We start from the raw sequence: 15421 nt of genomic DNA on the forward strand, positions 1-15421 counted from the left end.
GGTTCAGGAATTATGCTGCATAAGCGCCCAACAGCCAACTGTCGCTTATGTGTTCTCACACAGGGGTGAGAGCCATTCAGAGAATGCAGGCAAAGTGCTCTGAAGAACTCTTCCAGCCACCCGCCTCCATTCACTGCAGACACTGCATACACGGGCCAATAGTCACTTGTTTTTTAGGTGAGCTAAAGACCAAGCGACTCCAACAGGTGAGCGATTTCTCACTCAGTGCCTGTCGATGGTCCGGTGTACACAGGATGACTATCGCCTGATTTGCTATTTCCTGCAATCATTCAGCATAATCACCACAAGTAAATGTACTTTTACTGTAATTAACTGGCTGGATGTAATTCAGCTGATCATTAGATCTTGAGATTGTGCTGTGACTTCCTGCTGTGCTAGGGGGGAGAGAGCTCCTTTCAGTGTCTGGAAATCCTGGTAAATCTACATGGGTTGTCTCAGATTAGAGAAAAATGCCCGTTGGAATAGTGCCGCGCCTTTTCTTGGGATGTGTCTGGTATTACAATATTCACTTAAAAGAAGCTGAGCTGTAATACCTTTACTAATATCAAAGAATAATTCCAGTTAAAATGAAACAATAAAATTCAGAAATACGAGAAAATACGTGTCATCAGCACAATAAACATTAACCCCTAGTGCTGTGTATATAATAAGGAGGGAGTTCACCACACTGGAGTATTTCATGCTCTCTCATCCGGTCTAGCTGGAGATTACAGGATAATGAGCGGCACATCGCCTTTCATTGTGTCTCTGTAATTATTAGGACTTCACTTTGTTGGGCTGGCACATATTTGCGCCCGTATTTGTGCACGCAATACGCAGAGAATGGAGCTCATTTCAATTGGTTCGCTCACATGTGCATATTTTTCCTGCACTTTTCGGTCATGCAAAAAAAAAATTGCAGCATGCTCTACTCTCTTGCACATTTATGCAGCAAAAGTCTCCATAGAAGTCAGTGTGTGTGTGTGTGTGTGTGTGGGGGGGGGGGGGGTTCACAAATGCATGCAAAATGCATTAGGAGATGCATGAAACACTGCGTAATTGCACAGGAAAAAGAACACAACTGGAACTCATTATCTTAACTACACTTTAAAATCACAGTGCCCATGTGAATTGGCCCTTCCTAGTATAAAAAGTACAGTAATATACACAAAAGTGCATTATTCATGGTGCAAATGCGCTGCGCTTACGCAAGCATTTTTGCTCATATGTGAAGCCGCCCTAAGGGTGCATTCAGACGATCGTATATCGGCTGGGTTTTCACACCCAGCCGATATACGTCGTCCCTCTCTGCAGGGGGAGGAGGCTGGAAGAGCCGGGAGCAATGCTCTGAGCTCCCACCTCCTCTCCACTCCCTCTCCGCCCCCTCTGCACTATTTGCAATGAGAGGAGGCGGAACGTGGGCGGGGCCAAGTTCCAGGAATTAGCTCCCTCCCCTGTCCCGCCTCTCCTCATTGAAAATAGTGCAGGGGGGTGGAGAGGAGACAGAGAGGGGGCGGGAGCTCAGAGCACTGCTCCCGGCTCTTCCAGCCTCCTCCCCCTAAAGAGAGAGACGCCGTATAGCGGCCGGCGTGAAAACCCAGCTGATATATGGTCGTCTGAATGCACCCAAAGGGTGTGAACGATTTTGCAGCCATGTCTTATTGCGCCAACACATCAAAAATACAAAAAAAAACAAAGCAGCAAACATGTTGGCTCCATAGCGTGGACTGCAATACTCCTACTAGTCCGGCCTCTTGATAAACCCATTGGCTGCCTATGGGGCCTATGTATTATATATACCTATGCATGCCGTATATTATAAGAGATTTCTATAACAAGAGGTGACAGACTTTGGGCATTTTCACACAGCAAATTGTTTACAGAATTTTCTATGTTGACTTCCGCCTCTAAAAACTGTGTCTTTCTGCCACGGATTTTGGCGTGGATCCAGAAAGCGGATTTATCCCTGTCAATGGCCAAAAGGAATTTTACTCCGTGTGCGTATTTATAGATCTGCAAAGCAACCGTAAGCCAAATCTCTTGTATCGTGCTCCCTCATATCACACGCTCGCTCTTGTAAAATAGCTCTCATATTGTTCTCTCTTTTGCTCGCTCTCTCGTATCACTTTTGCTTGCTCCCATATTGTGCTTGCTCTCTCATATCGCACTTGCTGTCTCATTTCACCCTCTTCTTCTCTCTTGTATTGGCGTTGGCTCTCTCATATCGCACTTGCTGTCTCATTTCACTCTCTTCTTCTCTCTTGTATTGGCGTTGCTCTCTTTTGTATCTTTCTCACTTGCTGCCTCTTGTAAAATAGCTCTCATATTGTTCTCTCTTGTATCGCTTTCTCTCATATCACTCTCTTTTGCTCACTCTTTCATATCACTTTTGCTTTCTCCCATATTGTGCTTGCTCTCTCATATCGCACTCGCTGTCTCATTTCACTCTCATTTTCTCTCCTATTGCTCTTGTTCTCTCTTGTATTGGCGTTGCTCTCTTTTTCTATTATTCTTTAGCTCTCTCGTATCATTTTCGCAGTCGCTAATGCTTCACTTTAGTATTTCTCTCACTTGCTGCCTCTCATGCATTGCTCTCGCATCGCTCTTGTATTGCTCTTGAGGTCTCCTGTGCATCACTCTTACATCACGCTTGCGCTCTCTTGCACATCAATCTAGTGTTGCTCCCTCTCTTAGGCCTCCTTCACACGAGCAATGTGCTTTCACGCAGGCCACATTGTGGCAGGGAAATGAAAAAGCCGCGATCAGGTTGTGGTCAAAATTAGCGTTTTCTCATCCATTTACACAGGCAGCTGCGGCGTAATAGGTAAAATATATGCCGCAAAGCGGAAATCCATCAGTCGGCATGAATCCTTGTAAGGGTTAACTATAGCCAGCTGTAAAGTTTTCACAGCGTTGGACGCAGCTAAACTCCCTTTTTTCAGCTCCCATAGAAGCCATTATTGATATCTTATTTTTCCCAGCGCAATATATCTGCGCAGCTAAAAATTGCTCATCTGAATACATTAGAATCCAATCCTTCAGAAGGTCGCAAATTTTTATCACGGCTAAATTAGTCACGTAAAAACACTTGATTGAATAAGGCCTTAAACATCACTCTCTATCTTGCACATTACCCTGGTATCACTTTCTCACGCATCACTCTCATATTGCTTTTGCCCTTTCCCCAGCATCACCATCGTGCTTGCTCTTCTCTCCCATGTAGCACTCTCCATTCACTTTCAGGTCTCATTCACACAGCTGATAAGGGAGGAAAATCACAGGATAGCAGAAGAAGCTATAGTCCTAGTTATCTGAAGGATGTCATTGAATGGCTGTGATTGGTTAACCCAGCGCTGGCTTCTAATTTGCTGATGCGGCGTTGGTTAGCCAATCAAAGCATGATCTATGCTGGAGGCGGTGAATTCAAGCCCCGCTTCCAGAAGAAATGCTCTGCGGGTATGGAGGACATCGCGGCAGCCTGCAGGAGCAACAGGGATCTGCAAGAGCACTAGAATGCTGGCGATAGGTGAGTATTAGACCCCCCAGTGTGATTACCAGCGGGGAGCTGCGGCACCCTGGTTGGGAATAACTGAGAATACCATCCCCAGTGTCAGATGAGCAGTCGTGGCTGGTATTCAAAATAACAGCCTGTAATATGGCCGGTAAAAAAAATACTGCCACTGGTCTGGTGGGCAAAGTGCCGACCTGGCAAGTGAAATACCGGCCGGGTGGCAACCCTACTTGCAGCTCAGAGCAGCAGCTCCACTCTGGCTCAGACTGGAATAGACTGTCTCTTAGACACCCTGCAAAACATATATACAAAGCATGATCACATGACTAACAACAAAATACATTTCTCAGACATCTCACATGCCAGGCAGTTAACCCATTCAGTCCTGCAGTTATACAATACACATCATATTCATGCAACATAAAGGACACTGACAACACATAGGGATGAGACAAATGCTTTCATACATTATGGAGGGGCGCGTTAACTCCGGGCCACCACAACAGCAAGTCGTGCTAGACATTATCGGGCACAACTCGCATCGCACACTACTTGGACACCCTGTTTGTGTGCTGTATGATGTTCGGCAGACCACGTGTGAAGCAAGCATAACGATTACAAACTCATTTAGCTCTGCTACATCTTGAGCATAGCACCCCTGACGTTTCCTTATGATAATAGTCCTTCTTCTCTTGCAGCTATATTTCAAGAAAGCAGCAGCGCTGAGAAGAGGACGTGGGCCATCGTCATCACCATGCTGGGAGTTGTAGCCTTTGATTTTGCTGCAGACTTCATTGATGGACCGATAAAAGCCTATCTGTTTGATGTGTGCTCGCACCAGGACAAGGAGCGCGGCCTACACTACCACGCACTGCTCACCGGTAAGAGCTCCACTCAGTCCTAGTCAGGAATGGCCTCTGATCACATGACCGGTCATGCATGTGCAACTTGTGATTGGATTAACACCGGCGCAACCGGGACTTCCACAATCTCTGAAGTAGGACTGCATGCTGTGTATAATATCTGCATCACTTCTGCAGGAGAGTATATACCATATGTATTTTTCTGCTGTCTCTAGGTGTTATGGTATTACCTGCTGTGACGAAAGAGACCACACAATCAACTTGGTGCACCTTGCATCAATAGTGCTCATGAACATGACTATATCATGGTTTGATTTTGTGCAGAGGAGTAATAAGGCAGCCATAGAGATACAGTACTTATAGTAAGTGGGGCCCCTCTGTGCATCCAAGTGGGGCCCCAAAATTTCAGCTGCTTCATGCACTCTGACCCTGGTTGTTCATTCCCACTTCTGCCTACCCCCTGTGAAGCGCATAGCCTGACTCCGTCCCTGTTCCTTCTGTCCAGAGAGTGAATAAAGCGGTCGGGCCAGGGCCGCTCTTGTCAGGGCGATTACTCTGCTGTTGATAGGCAGGGACTTTCCATCTCCTGCTTCCAGCATAGGGCTAGATCTCCTGGTCACCTTGCATCACAAGTCACACCTTCCAGCAGCGAGCATCTGGGTTTCCAGAGTTGGCTGTCTGCCCTGCCGGTCTGTTCCATCTACTGGCTGGGCGACACAGTGGATCCACATTAAATCTCTAAGAACATCGCTTCTAGAGGAGAATGTCTCCAAACACACAAAGTTTGACATAGCCGGTGGTGTGCGGGGACTGACAGTAAAGAAGTGCGCAACCTCTGGGCACTGCCATACAGGTTCACATGCATAAGTCTTTGCCGTGTGCATATACCCTAACAAAAAGCTGAGCAAACCAGGACCGGCTGACTGTGTGGGAACCGTAAAGAGGTTGAACCAGAATTTAAAGTTATCCCCTATACACAGGAAAGGAGATAACTTGCTGGTTCGTGGGGGTTTCGCTTCTGAGAACCCCTTCCCCGCCTGACCTTGAGAAAGGGACTCCTGTGCCGCGCTCTCCCGTCACTGTGGAGGTTGCTTCTTCCTGTCATTCTGAATAGAGAGCTGGCCGTACATGCATGGTCAACACTTCATTCATTTCAAAGGGGCTAACGGAAGCAGATGCCACTCTGGTATCTCGGCAGTCCCATTGAAAGTGAGTGGAACGCTAGTGCGTTTATGTGACTAGCGCTCCATTCAATCTCCTCCTCACTGGAGGTTGCAGTAACCTCTAAGATTTGGGTGGTGGTGGGGGGTCACAATGGTGAGACCCCCATCAATCAGCAAGCTATTTCCTGTCCTGTGGATAGAGGCTAACTTCAAATTATGATGCAACCCCTATAAATAACATGAAGCATCATCTAATTGATGGCTTTATAATTACTCCGCCGCTTGTTTTAGACTTCAGTCATATTATAATTTTTGCATTATGCAGGGTAATGGTAATTTATGGCTGTGATTTATGCTCTAGACCATCCATCTCCTAGAGACGACTAACTCCAAGAATATACATGTGACATATCAGGCTAATTAAGATGATGGCAAGAAAGAAATTGTATAATGTCTAAAGGTGGCTGCTTACTCTCTGCCTGCTGCTCTGGAGTGTAAGGGCTAACAAGGAGTGCAGGTTAAAGGGACGCATTTGGAAGGTTTTTTGTTCTTCGCTTTAAGTCTCATGATTACAGTATATTAAATTAAAAATCTTGTTGTTTTTACATTAAAACTAAAGGCCCATTTAGACACAATGATTATCGCTCAAAATTCGCTCAAAAGCCGTCTTTTGAGCAATAATTATGTCAGATAAGACAGATTATAATCATTCTGTCTAACTGCGCTGACATCCTTCAGTTTTCTTTATGCCGTCACTCACCATTGACTTTCAGCATGCTAAAATACAACGATGAGCCTTATCGGGGATTCACAGCGGGATACAGCCGATACTATTGTTTCAGCTGTATCCCGCTCGTGATGACAGCTGGGTATGAAGAACAGAGCAGTCCAGCTGTGTTCTCCATACCCTGCACGGAGCGCTTGTCTGTATAACAGCCGGGCGCACCGAGCAGAGAACAGCTGAATGCAGAAGACAAGTGGGGACACCCTGCTTATCTTCTGCATCCTCCACTGGGAGCGCTCGACTGTATAACAGCCGGGCACTTCGAGCGGGGAACAGCTGGATGCAGAACACAAGCGGTCCCGCTTGTCTTCTGCATTCTCCGCTCGGAGCGCAAGGTGATTGCTCAACGTTTGAGCGATCAGCTTGCGCTGTAAATGACACAACAATTATCGCTCAAAAGTTGCTCAAAAGACATTTTTTGAGCGATAATCATTGCGTGTAAATGAGCCGTTAGGGTGGCTTTACAGACCACTACTATTGTTTGAACAGAAAAAACAAGCGTCAGTGATGCATTTTTCTTGCGAAAAATTGTGCATCGCTTCGAGTGCAATTCGTTTTTTTTTTCCGAGTCCATGAGAAAATTCGCCAATATAAATTAACCCTTGTAAAACAATGGGTTCTTTACCCGTACGATTTCTGTACACCTTGCCACACAGAGAAATTGTGTGTGAAAATCACCCGTGTAAAAATACCCTTATTTTGTTATTTTATAACATCGTCACTTTTTGAAAATTTTTATTTTGTTGGACAACCCCTTTAAAGAACAGAATTTGTCCAGCGGCCAGAGGCAGTTATATTTATATTACTTGCCATCCTCTTCCCAGTTCGGCCAGTCATCGGACTGTTGCTGAGGCGCCTTTTCATAAGTTCAAGATGGCGTGGCCATTCTTCGACTACCTAATTTACCTGATCACTGTTGGTGTATTGGTCGTCTAAGGGTATGTTCACACTGCAGATTAGTTTGACAAAGAATCCATGCTGATTCCACGTCAAATCCGCATTCCATTATGTTCAATGGGAATCCACGCCATAGTCTATATTACAAAGATTTACTCTGCAAATCTACGTGAGGCAAAAGAAAAATGTGTCACTCCTGTGCAGAATCTACGTCAGGAATACCACATGTGGATTTGCCCTTTGAAAAGTGTTAAATCCGTATGCGGATGCATGGCCCTACAGCTGCATAGCTGTGGCAGAAATTCGCTGCTTAGCTTCAGACCGCTCCTGCAATTTTTACAGGCAGAGTCCATGCAAAAAAATCCACATTGGATTCCACCATGCGCCTCCATATACCCTAAGGCATTACACACTGCCCTAGCCGCACGGCTCATACTTTTTAGAAAATAGCATGCAGTGTCTGACTACTGATGCATAGTGTGCATCAATTAGCGGTGGAAGAATGAAGAAGGGCGAAAGGTCAGGTGGATAAGCGGTGGAATCAGGAAAAGAATGGAATCAGGTAAAATTGGTATTACAGACGAAATTCTCATCGACGTGCAATACCAAGTCTGATCACTGCAGAGGGAACACAGCTGTCTGCTTCCCACCGAACTCGGATTGATGCACAAACACACTGGTCCAAAGAATAGCTGATGAGCAAGGGTCCTAGGTGACAGAGCCTTGTTGATCGACTATTGATGATCTATCCAGAGAATAGGCATCAATGGTTTACAACAGGACAAGCTCTTTAATCTCACATGAAGGTGTTTGGGAGGAAATTAATCACCAGGCAATTTTCATTTAGATGCTCCCTTTTCCTTGGTCCCAGTACCTCCTACCTTGCTTGGGACTCCCCTTTTTGAGGCTGAACAAGCAGTGATCTTCACTCTGGCAGACCCAGTTCATCCATGTATAATATTGAGGACTATTTATTTGACAGGCTACATGTTATACTATATTCCCCCTATAGTGGTCGCTGTAGGAAAAATGAGCAGCTAGCAGTCTTGAGAGCCAGATTGACAGTGATCAGTTGATTGTGGCCATCTTTCTCATGTGAATAGGCACCAAGGTAATGTAACCTCACACATATCTCTGCGTTTGCCTTGCAGGACTAGGAGGAGCTTTGGGGTATCTCACTGGAGCCATAGACTGGGGGTCTACATTTTTTGGAAGATTGATGGGATCAGAATTTCAAGTCATGTTTTTCTTCTCGGCTTCAGTCTTCCTTATGTTCCTTGTTGTACATTTGTGCAGCATTCCAGAGAATCCACTTGAAGAAAAAACACCGGAAACCAAGCTCCTAAAACACGATGTGTTAGCCACTTATGGATCCATAGAGAACAACAACCTCAAGAAGAAAGAATCCAGAATAAGGACTCTGTCTCACACAGAAGGTGATGAAGACGATGATACGGAGGTACAAAAAATGCAGTGTAAACCTTTGATTAGTGTGGGTCTGGAAGGGCATTGCTTCTTCGAGTGGCATAGGTGGTCTTAAACACCATGCAATGTTCCCTGGGAAAAATAGGTATACAGATGGAAGATGGCAAAATACCTTTGTAGCACCACCACCTATTGGAAGGCACTATCCTACCAGAAGTAATTTGACGCCTGCGCATGAATCAAAAGTAGAATTTATTTCCATATGCTAATACTTATTGGGGCTCCTTTGGCCCTAATGACATTGGATACTCTCTGTGGCATATGTTCTACTAAGGTCCGATATACTTCAGTCCTGTAACTTATGGTAGGATAGTGTATTGATTTATAAGAAAGGTACCTTCCAATAGGCTCTACATAGGTATTTTTCCATTTCCCATTTGCACACCTTTTATTAGCACATGTAAAATTAAGTGTTATCTATTGTTCCCTCTTATCAGGCAAGCAGCCAGGGTTTTCCCAATTGGATGACTAACCGAAAGAACAAAGAACCCCAAAGCCCCCTACCCGTGCCTATGACCATGCACTGAATTTTCTGCTGTGCAAATGCAGAGCTGAGGGCTTGCAGTGACCTCTGATGAGCGACCTGATGCCACCGCCGTATGGTTTACACATATAGCTGTAGAGATAATTATTACATGTTGTACGCTATTAGTGAGCGCCTACATTATCCGCTTATTACTGGTCATTTTCCGTAGCAAGTGGCAGCTCAGACAGCTCTGGCCAGGGAAGCCCTTTGTCCTCCATATTACTAGGGGTCCCAGAGATCAGGCGCTCATTATTGTACTATTATTCCCCCCAAAATAGGGAAGAACATAATTTAAATATATAAATACATTATTAAACACATAAAAACGCAACATAGTTGACAAGGAGCAGGAAATGGGAATCCCTTGGCTGAACACATCCGTCTTATGACGGAACCAAACAGCACCGAATGGACCCTATTGGCTATAATATTATATACCCACTGCATCTGGGGTTTTTATAGTAGGCGCCTCGTGTACCATGTTATGTGTTTTTATCTATTTAAGAAAGTATTTGTGTTTTTAAATGGCGTTCTACCCTATTGTTGAGGGATAATATGTAGAGTTAGAGTAGCCATGTATTGTACTGTGTTACTATGGGGGGCATAGCCCTTGTATTAAGAGGTCCTCATTTCTCTTGTATATATTCTTACTAAGACCTTATTGTCATGTGACTGCTATGACCCTAATGACATATGTATTTCACATGGGCTGTGGTGTCCTGAACATATATGATATGCAGATCACCATTGCCTTAGGATCTATAGCAACAAGGTACAATGGGGGAAATGTATTAACCTGCTTGAGCCAGAATTCTGGTGTACAACAGTCGTAAATTAGCCAAAAATCTGGACTCTTTGAACCTTTATGCTGGCCCCACCCCTTTTGAAAAAAAGTGGGTAGGGTCCAGTCTTAGGGGAGTGGCCGCTCATGGCTTGTCTGATTTACTATAATCTACCTCGACAACTGGTGTATAGTAGTGTCAAGAAAAATAGCAGTGAGTTTGGAAAAACAAATGAAGCACAAAAGCATTATAATAAAACTGGTCTCACGTGGGCATTGTTACAGTAATCTACCCTGCATACGCCAGCCCGGGTTGCCCTGGATCTTACCCGCAACCCCTGTCCCTGCCTACTTGCCTCCATTCCTGGCTAACCCCAGGCGGGCAACTGGGCGGCGGTCCCTACGCTATCTAGGGACCGAGAAGGGGTGCTGGCGTACCAAGATGAAATGGGTAGACTATCGACAGGACAGGCAGATGAAATAAAACAACACAAAATAATACTGATAGTACCAAGGCAGATGGAATAACCTGGCAGATGGTAACAAAATAGCAGATAAGCTGACAGAGGCAGGAGAACTACAGATGCAGACTAGCTAGCAGCCTGAGGGAAACCAATAACTGGCAGTGATTGCAGTCACTGCCAGACTTACAAACAGAAGCCTCCACCCAGAGGTGGAGAGAGGGAGACAGCCAACTCCCCATAGCACATCAAAAGGGAGCTCGTGCACGGCCGCTGCACTTCCAGGTGTGAGCGCACGGCACCCCCAGGACTATCGAGCGCACCATGCCAGACCACAAGTCGGGGGGACGTCCCCAGATCGCGGGACCCAGCACACCACCGCCTCGGGAGGAGCCGCAACCGCCGCATGGTAACAGGCATATTGTCATTGTGCGGCTCGTGCACAATTTTTGCATGCACAACATGTGATGCTACTAACCCATAAATTTCTATTGGACCATTCACACTTCGTTTTTTTTGCTTGCGAATTATCTTGGCACGTATTACACGCGCATACACGCCAAGAAAGTGTATGGGGATTGGTGACTGGTAGCAAGTACGCTTGTCATTGCCTGCTCGTGCATGAGAGATATACAGGCGACCTGCAGGTAAACACGGTCGTGTGAGACCGGCCTAACTTTTGTCGTAGATTTCCTTTGCGGAATCACGGCTTACTCAATTTGGAATGTTTACAGCCCTCCATATTAATTCTGAATTGATAATGCGCATAAGAAGTTCCCACACTGACGCGAGGTTCAGCATGCATAGCTTCCTCAATTCTAACTTTAATGATCGGCGTGTAGCCTATTTTAAGAGTTTAACAAATCCGCCCATCTGGGCAGTTCAAAGATTACATGCATACAACGTATTGTTTAATTATTGGATAAGCATCTTGCAATTCTTCCATCCTCCGGTCATCTGTGATTGGCCATCAGGTGGTGGATGAAATGAGTGGGTTGTCTTGGAGCCACGTGGGGTTCCTTCGATATGATTGGATGTTACATCATGAACTATAAATTGCACAAACCTCCCATGTTATTTGCATACGTTTCCAGTAAAATTGCTTGGGTAATTTCTGCGGTTGTCCATGTCTGATTCCTAGTTCCGTATTAGTGCATGCAGCTGGACAGTCAAATATATTTATACATGTTGGTTACGGGCTAAATTCCATCTTTGTCAGCAGAGTTATGAAAAACAGATACTTTCATATGTAGGAAGTACTTATTGCACAACTGTCATGAACTATATTTGTAGCAAGATAGAAGTATGTATACAGAATGTTAAATTGATAACTGTCTACTGCCAAGGCCCAAAATATAGGAATACTGGACTTCCACCACAGACCCCCCTTGAAACTATCTGTTTCACTAAACTCGCCCTGCTCCGTCCCACCCCAATCCCCCACCGCTGACCCTAGACTTGCATTGTTTTGTAGACGACTGGGCCTACTACTGCCATGGGGGTATAGGATGGTTTGACATCATCACATTCTGGATCCATGATGACGACGGTTGCGCTGACAGTGGGCTTTTTGTTGGACGTCGTAGTGGGACAGGTGGACCAGGCAGTCATCAGGGTCGGAATACACTGTATGCAACGACAAACAGAAATTAGAATGACTATAAAGGTGACAAATATAATCAGGTTAGGAGAGGTGCGACTTTCACTATTTCAGGTAAACTCTGCATAACTTGTATAGAACCCCGCCTTCTTCACGTTACCTCGATTCATCAACAAGAGTGCAAAGTCAGGACTATCTAATGACTGATCAACATGACTGAACCCCTGTCTTATTAGTAAGTGCATTATCATATATATTAGTCTCGAAGGAAAGAGCTACAAGCTGATTATTCCCAATTCCCTTTTCCAGAGGCGGCAAGGTAACAGGACCAGGGGCGTTGTAACACCGGCATGTTGCGTGGACATAAGCAGAGTGCACTGCAGATAAAATAAAGCAAAGTCTTAGCAAAACCCTATCACAGTGTTCTAAATACACAATGTTCCAAAACTTATTTTTCTATATTTTTTCCTTCTCCTGTTAGGTACCTAACTGAGGAAAACAGACTAAGGTTAGCTCTTTTTAGTTAGTGCGGTCAGCTTCTTAATGGCAACTGCGTTTTTACCTGTGGGTCACGTTTTGTCTGGAATGTAGGTACAAGTCTCCCCTATCATCTTACAGACACTCCCTTTTTTGGCTAAAATCGTACCTAGTGCCATTCTATTTTGAAAAGTCGTAGTCGAGGTAGGTTCTATTGGTCGACTAGTCCCTATAAGGCGTCTCTAGTATAATTTATAAACCGCTGTTAATTATAATAAACATAATTAATCCAGTCAACATTTATTTACCCTAATGATCGGAAAAATGGACTCGAATCTAGTTTTAACTTGGTCTCTAATTTTTAAAACTTGTCAGGTACCCCCCTTGGCTATCCTATGATGTCAATGTATACGTGTAGATCAAAACTATCACCAGGAGCCTCTCTTCTCGCTCTAGCATAATGTTACAATACTAATAGCGTGCACAGGTACGCACGGCGTGGGACTCCTTAATCTTCACCCACACCAATGTCCCTCCTGGAGATAGTCCTAATGGTGAACACGTCCAGTTCGCCTCACCCTTGCGTCAGGGTTTTCCCACTGCCCGTAAGTCCCTACTCCTAAAAGGGGAGGGATCCCTACCTCACCTCAGAAGGAGGCCATGGATTCCCTGGGCTTATTTCCGGGCATCCATACCCTCTATCTGTACGAGTTACCACCCCACAGGGTGTGCCCTCGCCGGAACCTAAGGTCTTCTGCACTTTCCCTAGGCAAATGGGAAGTCCACTGACAGTCCATCTTATGAGACTGAGGCAGGCGCAGTACTGGTACATTTCTCCATTCTTCTGGTAACGTACCTGGTTGGCATTATCGGAACTGGCTCTTCATCTTTTTCAAACAAGGGAAACATTGGTCACATTAAAGGGAGAATACACGTACAGGAAATTACATACCCCACCTCTTCCTGCGAAAATCATATCCACGGCCACTCTATTTTGGAACGCCATGGATGCAGTGGGCCCTAACTGGTTAGCTAACCCTTGCAAAGCATCTCTGGTGTAGTTTACAAACCTCTGCTCATTGTAAGAGATATAATTCATCCAATCTACATTATTATTAACAGTGACAAAAGCAAATGAGGAATCAAAGCCTGCTTTAACCTGATCTCTAGAATTAAATTAATCTCGCTCCCCCCTTGGCACTCCTATTACATCTATGTGTACATGTGGATCAAAGTTACCACCTGGAGCGTCAACGTCTCTCTTAGCACGATGCAGTGTTAGATTCTCACCCTCAGTGTAGGCTTCATATTGCACATTTGATTGTATTAATTTGTTCTGAAACAGGGGCTAGTGTACAGTAGTCAAAGGTGTGTGTTAGAGAAATTGTACCACATTATAGCATGTAAAGGATATGCAGGATCATTAGTTTTTTTCAACGCCAACATGTGGGTCCAAGTGGGCTTTCCTTTGAGCTTGACTGCAGTTGGGGTGGTGAGCAACATCTGGTAGGGACATTCAAACAGGGTTTCTCTCTTAAACTTTTCCACATAGACCCTGTCACCTGGTTTTAGATTGTGACACTCATCTGTAGGACCTGGGGAAAAGCAGAGACTGCAGAATGCATTACTAACAATTCCTTGGAGAGGCATATGACGAAATTAACAAGAAAATCATTCCCCAAATTCAGCTACTGTGGCTTGTACCCTCCTGGGAAAAAGAACAACTAATGAAAGACACTCCATTCAAAATTTACCCATTTTCTCTATTGCCTTTTGTATCTACTTTCCCACTACTCCGTGGATGGTAGGGTGTGTGAAAAGCTTGAAATATACCCAAAACAGACATGATGTGTTGCATTATTTCACCTGTGAAGTGTGTACCTTTGTTCGACTCAATCACTTCTGGTACCCCATATCTGCAGATTACCTCATTCATGAATTTCTGTGTGGTTATCTGCTCATTTACCTTAGTATCCGGGTGGGCCTCCAACCTGAAAAAGACTCGAGCAACAACAAGCACATGTTCATACTCCCCAACAGGTGTGAGCTGAATGTGGTCAAATTGGCAATCTCTGAAATGGGTAGAGTGGTCAAGGCAAGTGTTATATGGCCACCTTACTTCTGTCCGGACTCGCATATGGCAAAGATCATGCTAACTGGACAAATGATGCAGCAGCTACAGAGAACCCAGGTGTCACCCATTCTTGTTCAGTGTCGCCGTCATCGCTGCTTTCGATTCTGTATACCAGCTGGGCCATCATGGGGAACAGGGACCTCTGTAGGCAAGTTCTGTTGATTGTTCGCCATACGCCGTCCTGTGCTGTCGCTCCCGTATTTTAGCCCATCTGCTTTCTTTCCTCGTTGACTTGTAACTGTAAAGTCCTTGACATATCAAAGTCCAAAGTTTTTATCAAAGTTCAAAGTTTTTATCAAAGTCCAAAGGTTTTATCAAAGTCCAAAGTCTTATCACTGACTCATGCTGTCAGTATCTATTCTTCTTTCTTCCACGGCTTGAGGGCCGCTGCCTTTGCTGTGTTGTCGGCGAGGGTGTCATCTCTCGCTTCTCCGTTGTAGAAATCGGTGTGGATTCTCCATTGCCAGGTAGTAGTAGTAGGGTTTCCATGAGACTCTGCACCGCTGCACCATTCTTAATTGGCTGTCCTACTGAGATAACAAGCTGTCTGGCCTTCCATATTGGGCCATAATCATGAGCTATGCCAAATGCATTCCAGGAGTCAGTGTAAAAAGTTGCCGACTTACCTTCTACCACTCCACACGCCCCAGTGAGGGCCTCCGGTTCCGCTTCTTGCCCTGAGACATGCGGAGGCAGAGCTTCTGCGTTTAGGACATCTTGTTGTGTGACCTCTGCATAT

General features: G+C 45.0%; 1 protein-coding gene across 1 annotated transcript in view; it reads left to right on the forward strand.

The window, feature by feature from the left end:
• SLC45A2 (solute carrier family 45 member 2) overlaps positions 1-15421 on the forward strand; it is a 126416-nt gene that overhangs the window by 10025 nt on the left and 100970 nt on the right. The window contains exons 2-3 of the mRNA XM_066602470.1: positions 4210-4392; positions 8370-8677. Of these exons, the coding sequence (XP_066458567.1) occupies positions 4210-4392; positions 8370-8677 (491 nt within the window). The remainder of the gene's footprint in view (positions 1-4209; positions 4393-8369; positions 8678-15421) is intronic.

The sequence above is a fragment of the Eleutherodactylus coqui genome, chromosome 5, assembly GCF_035609145.1.
Source record: "Eleutherodactylus coqui strain aEleCoq1 chromosome 5, aEleCoq1.hap1, whole genome shotgun sequence".
NCBI lineage: Eukaryota > Metazoa > Chordata > Amphibia > Anura > Eleutherodactylidae > Eleutherodactylus > Eleutherodactylus coqui.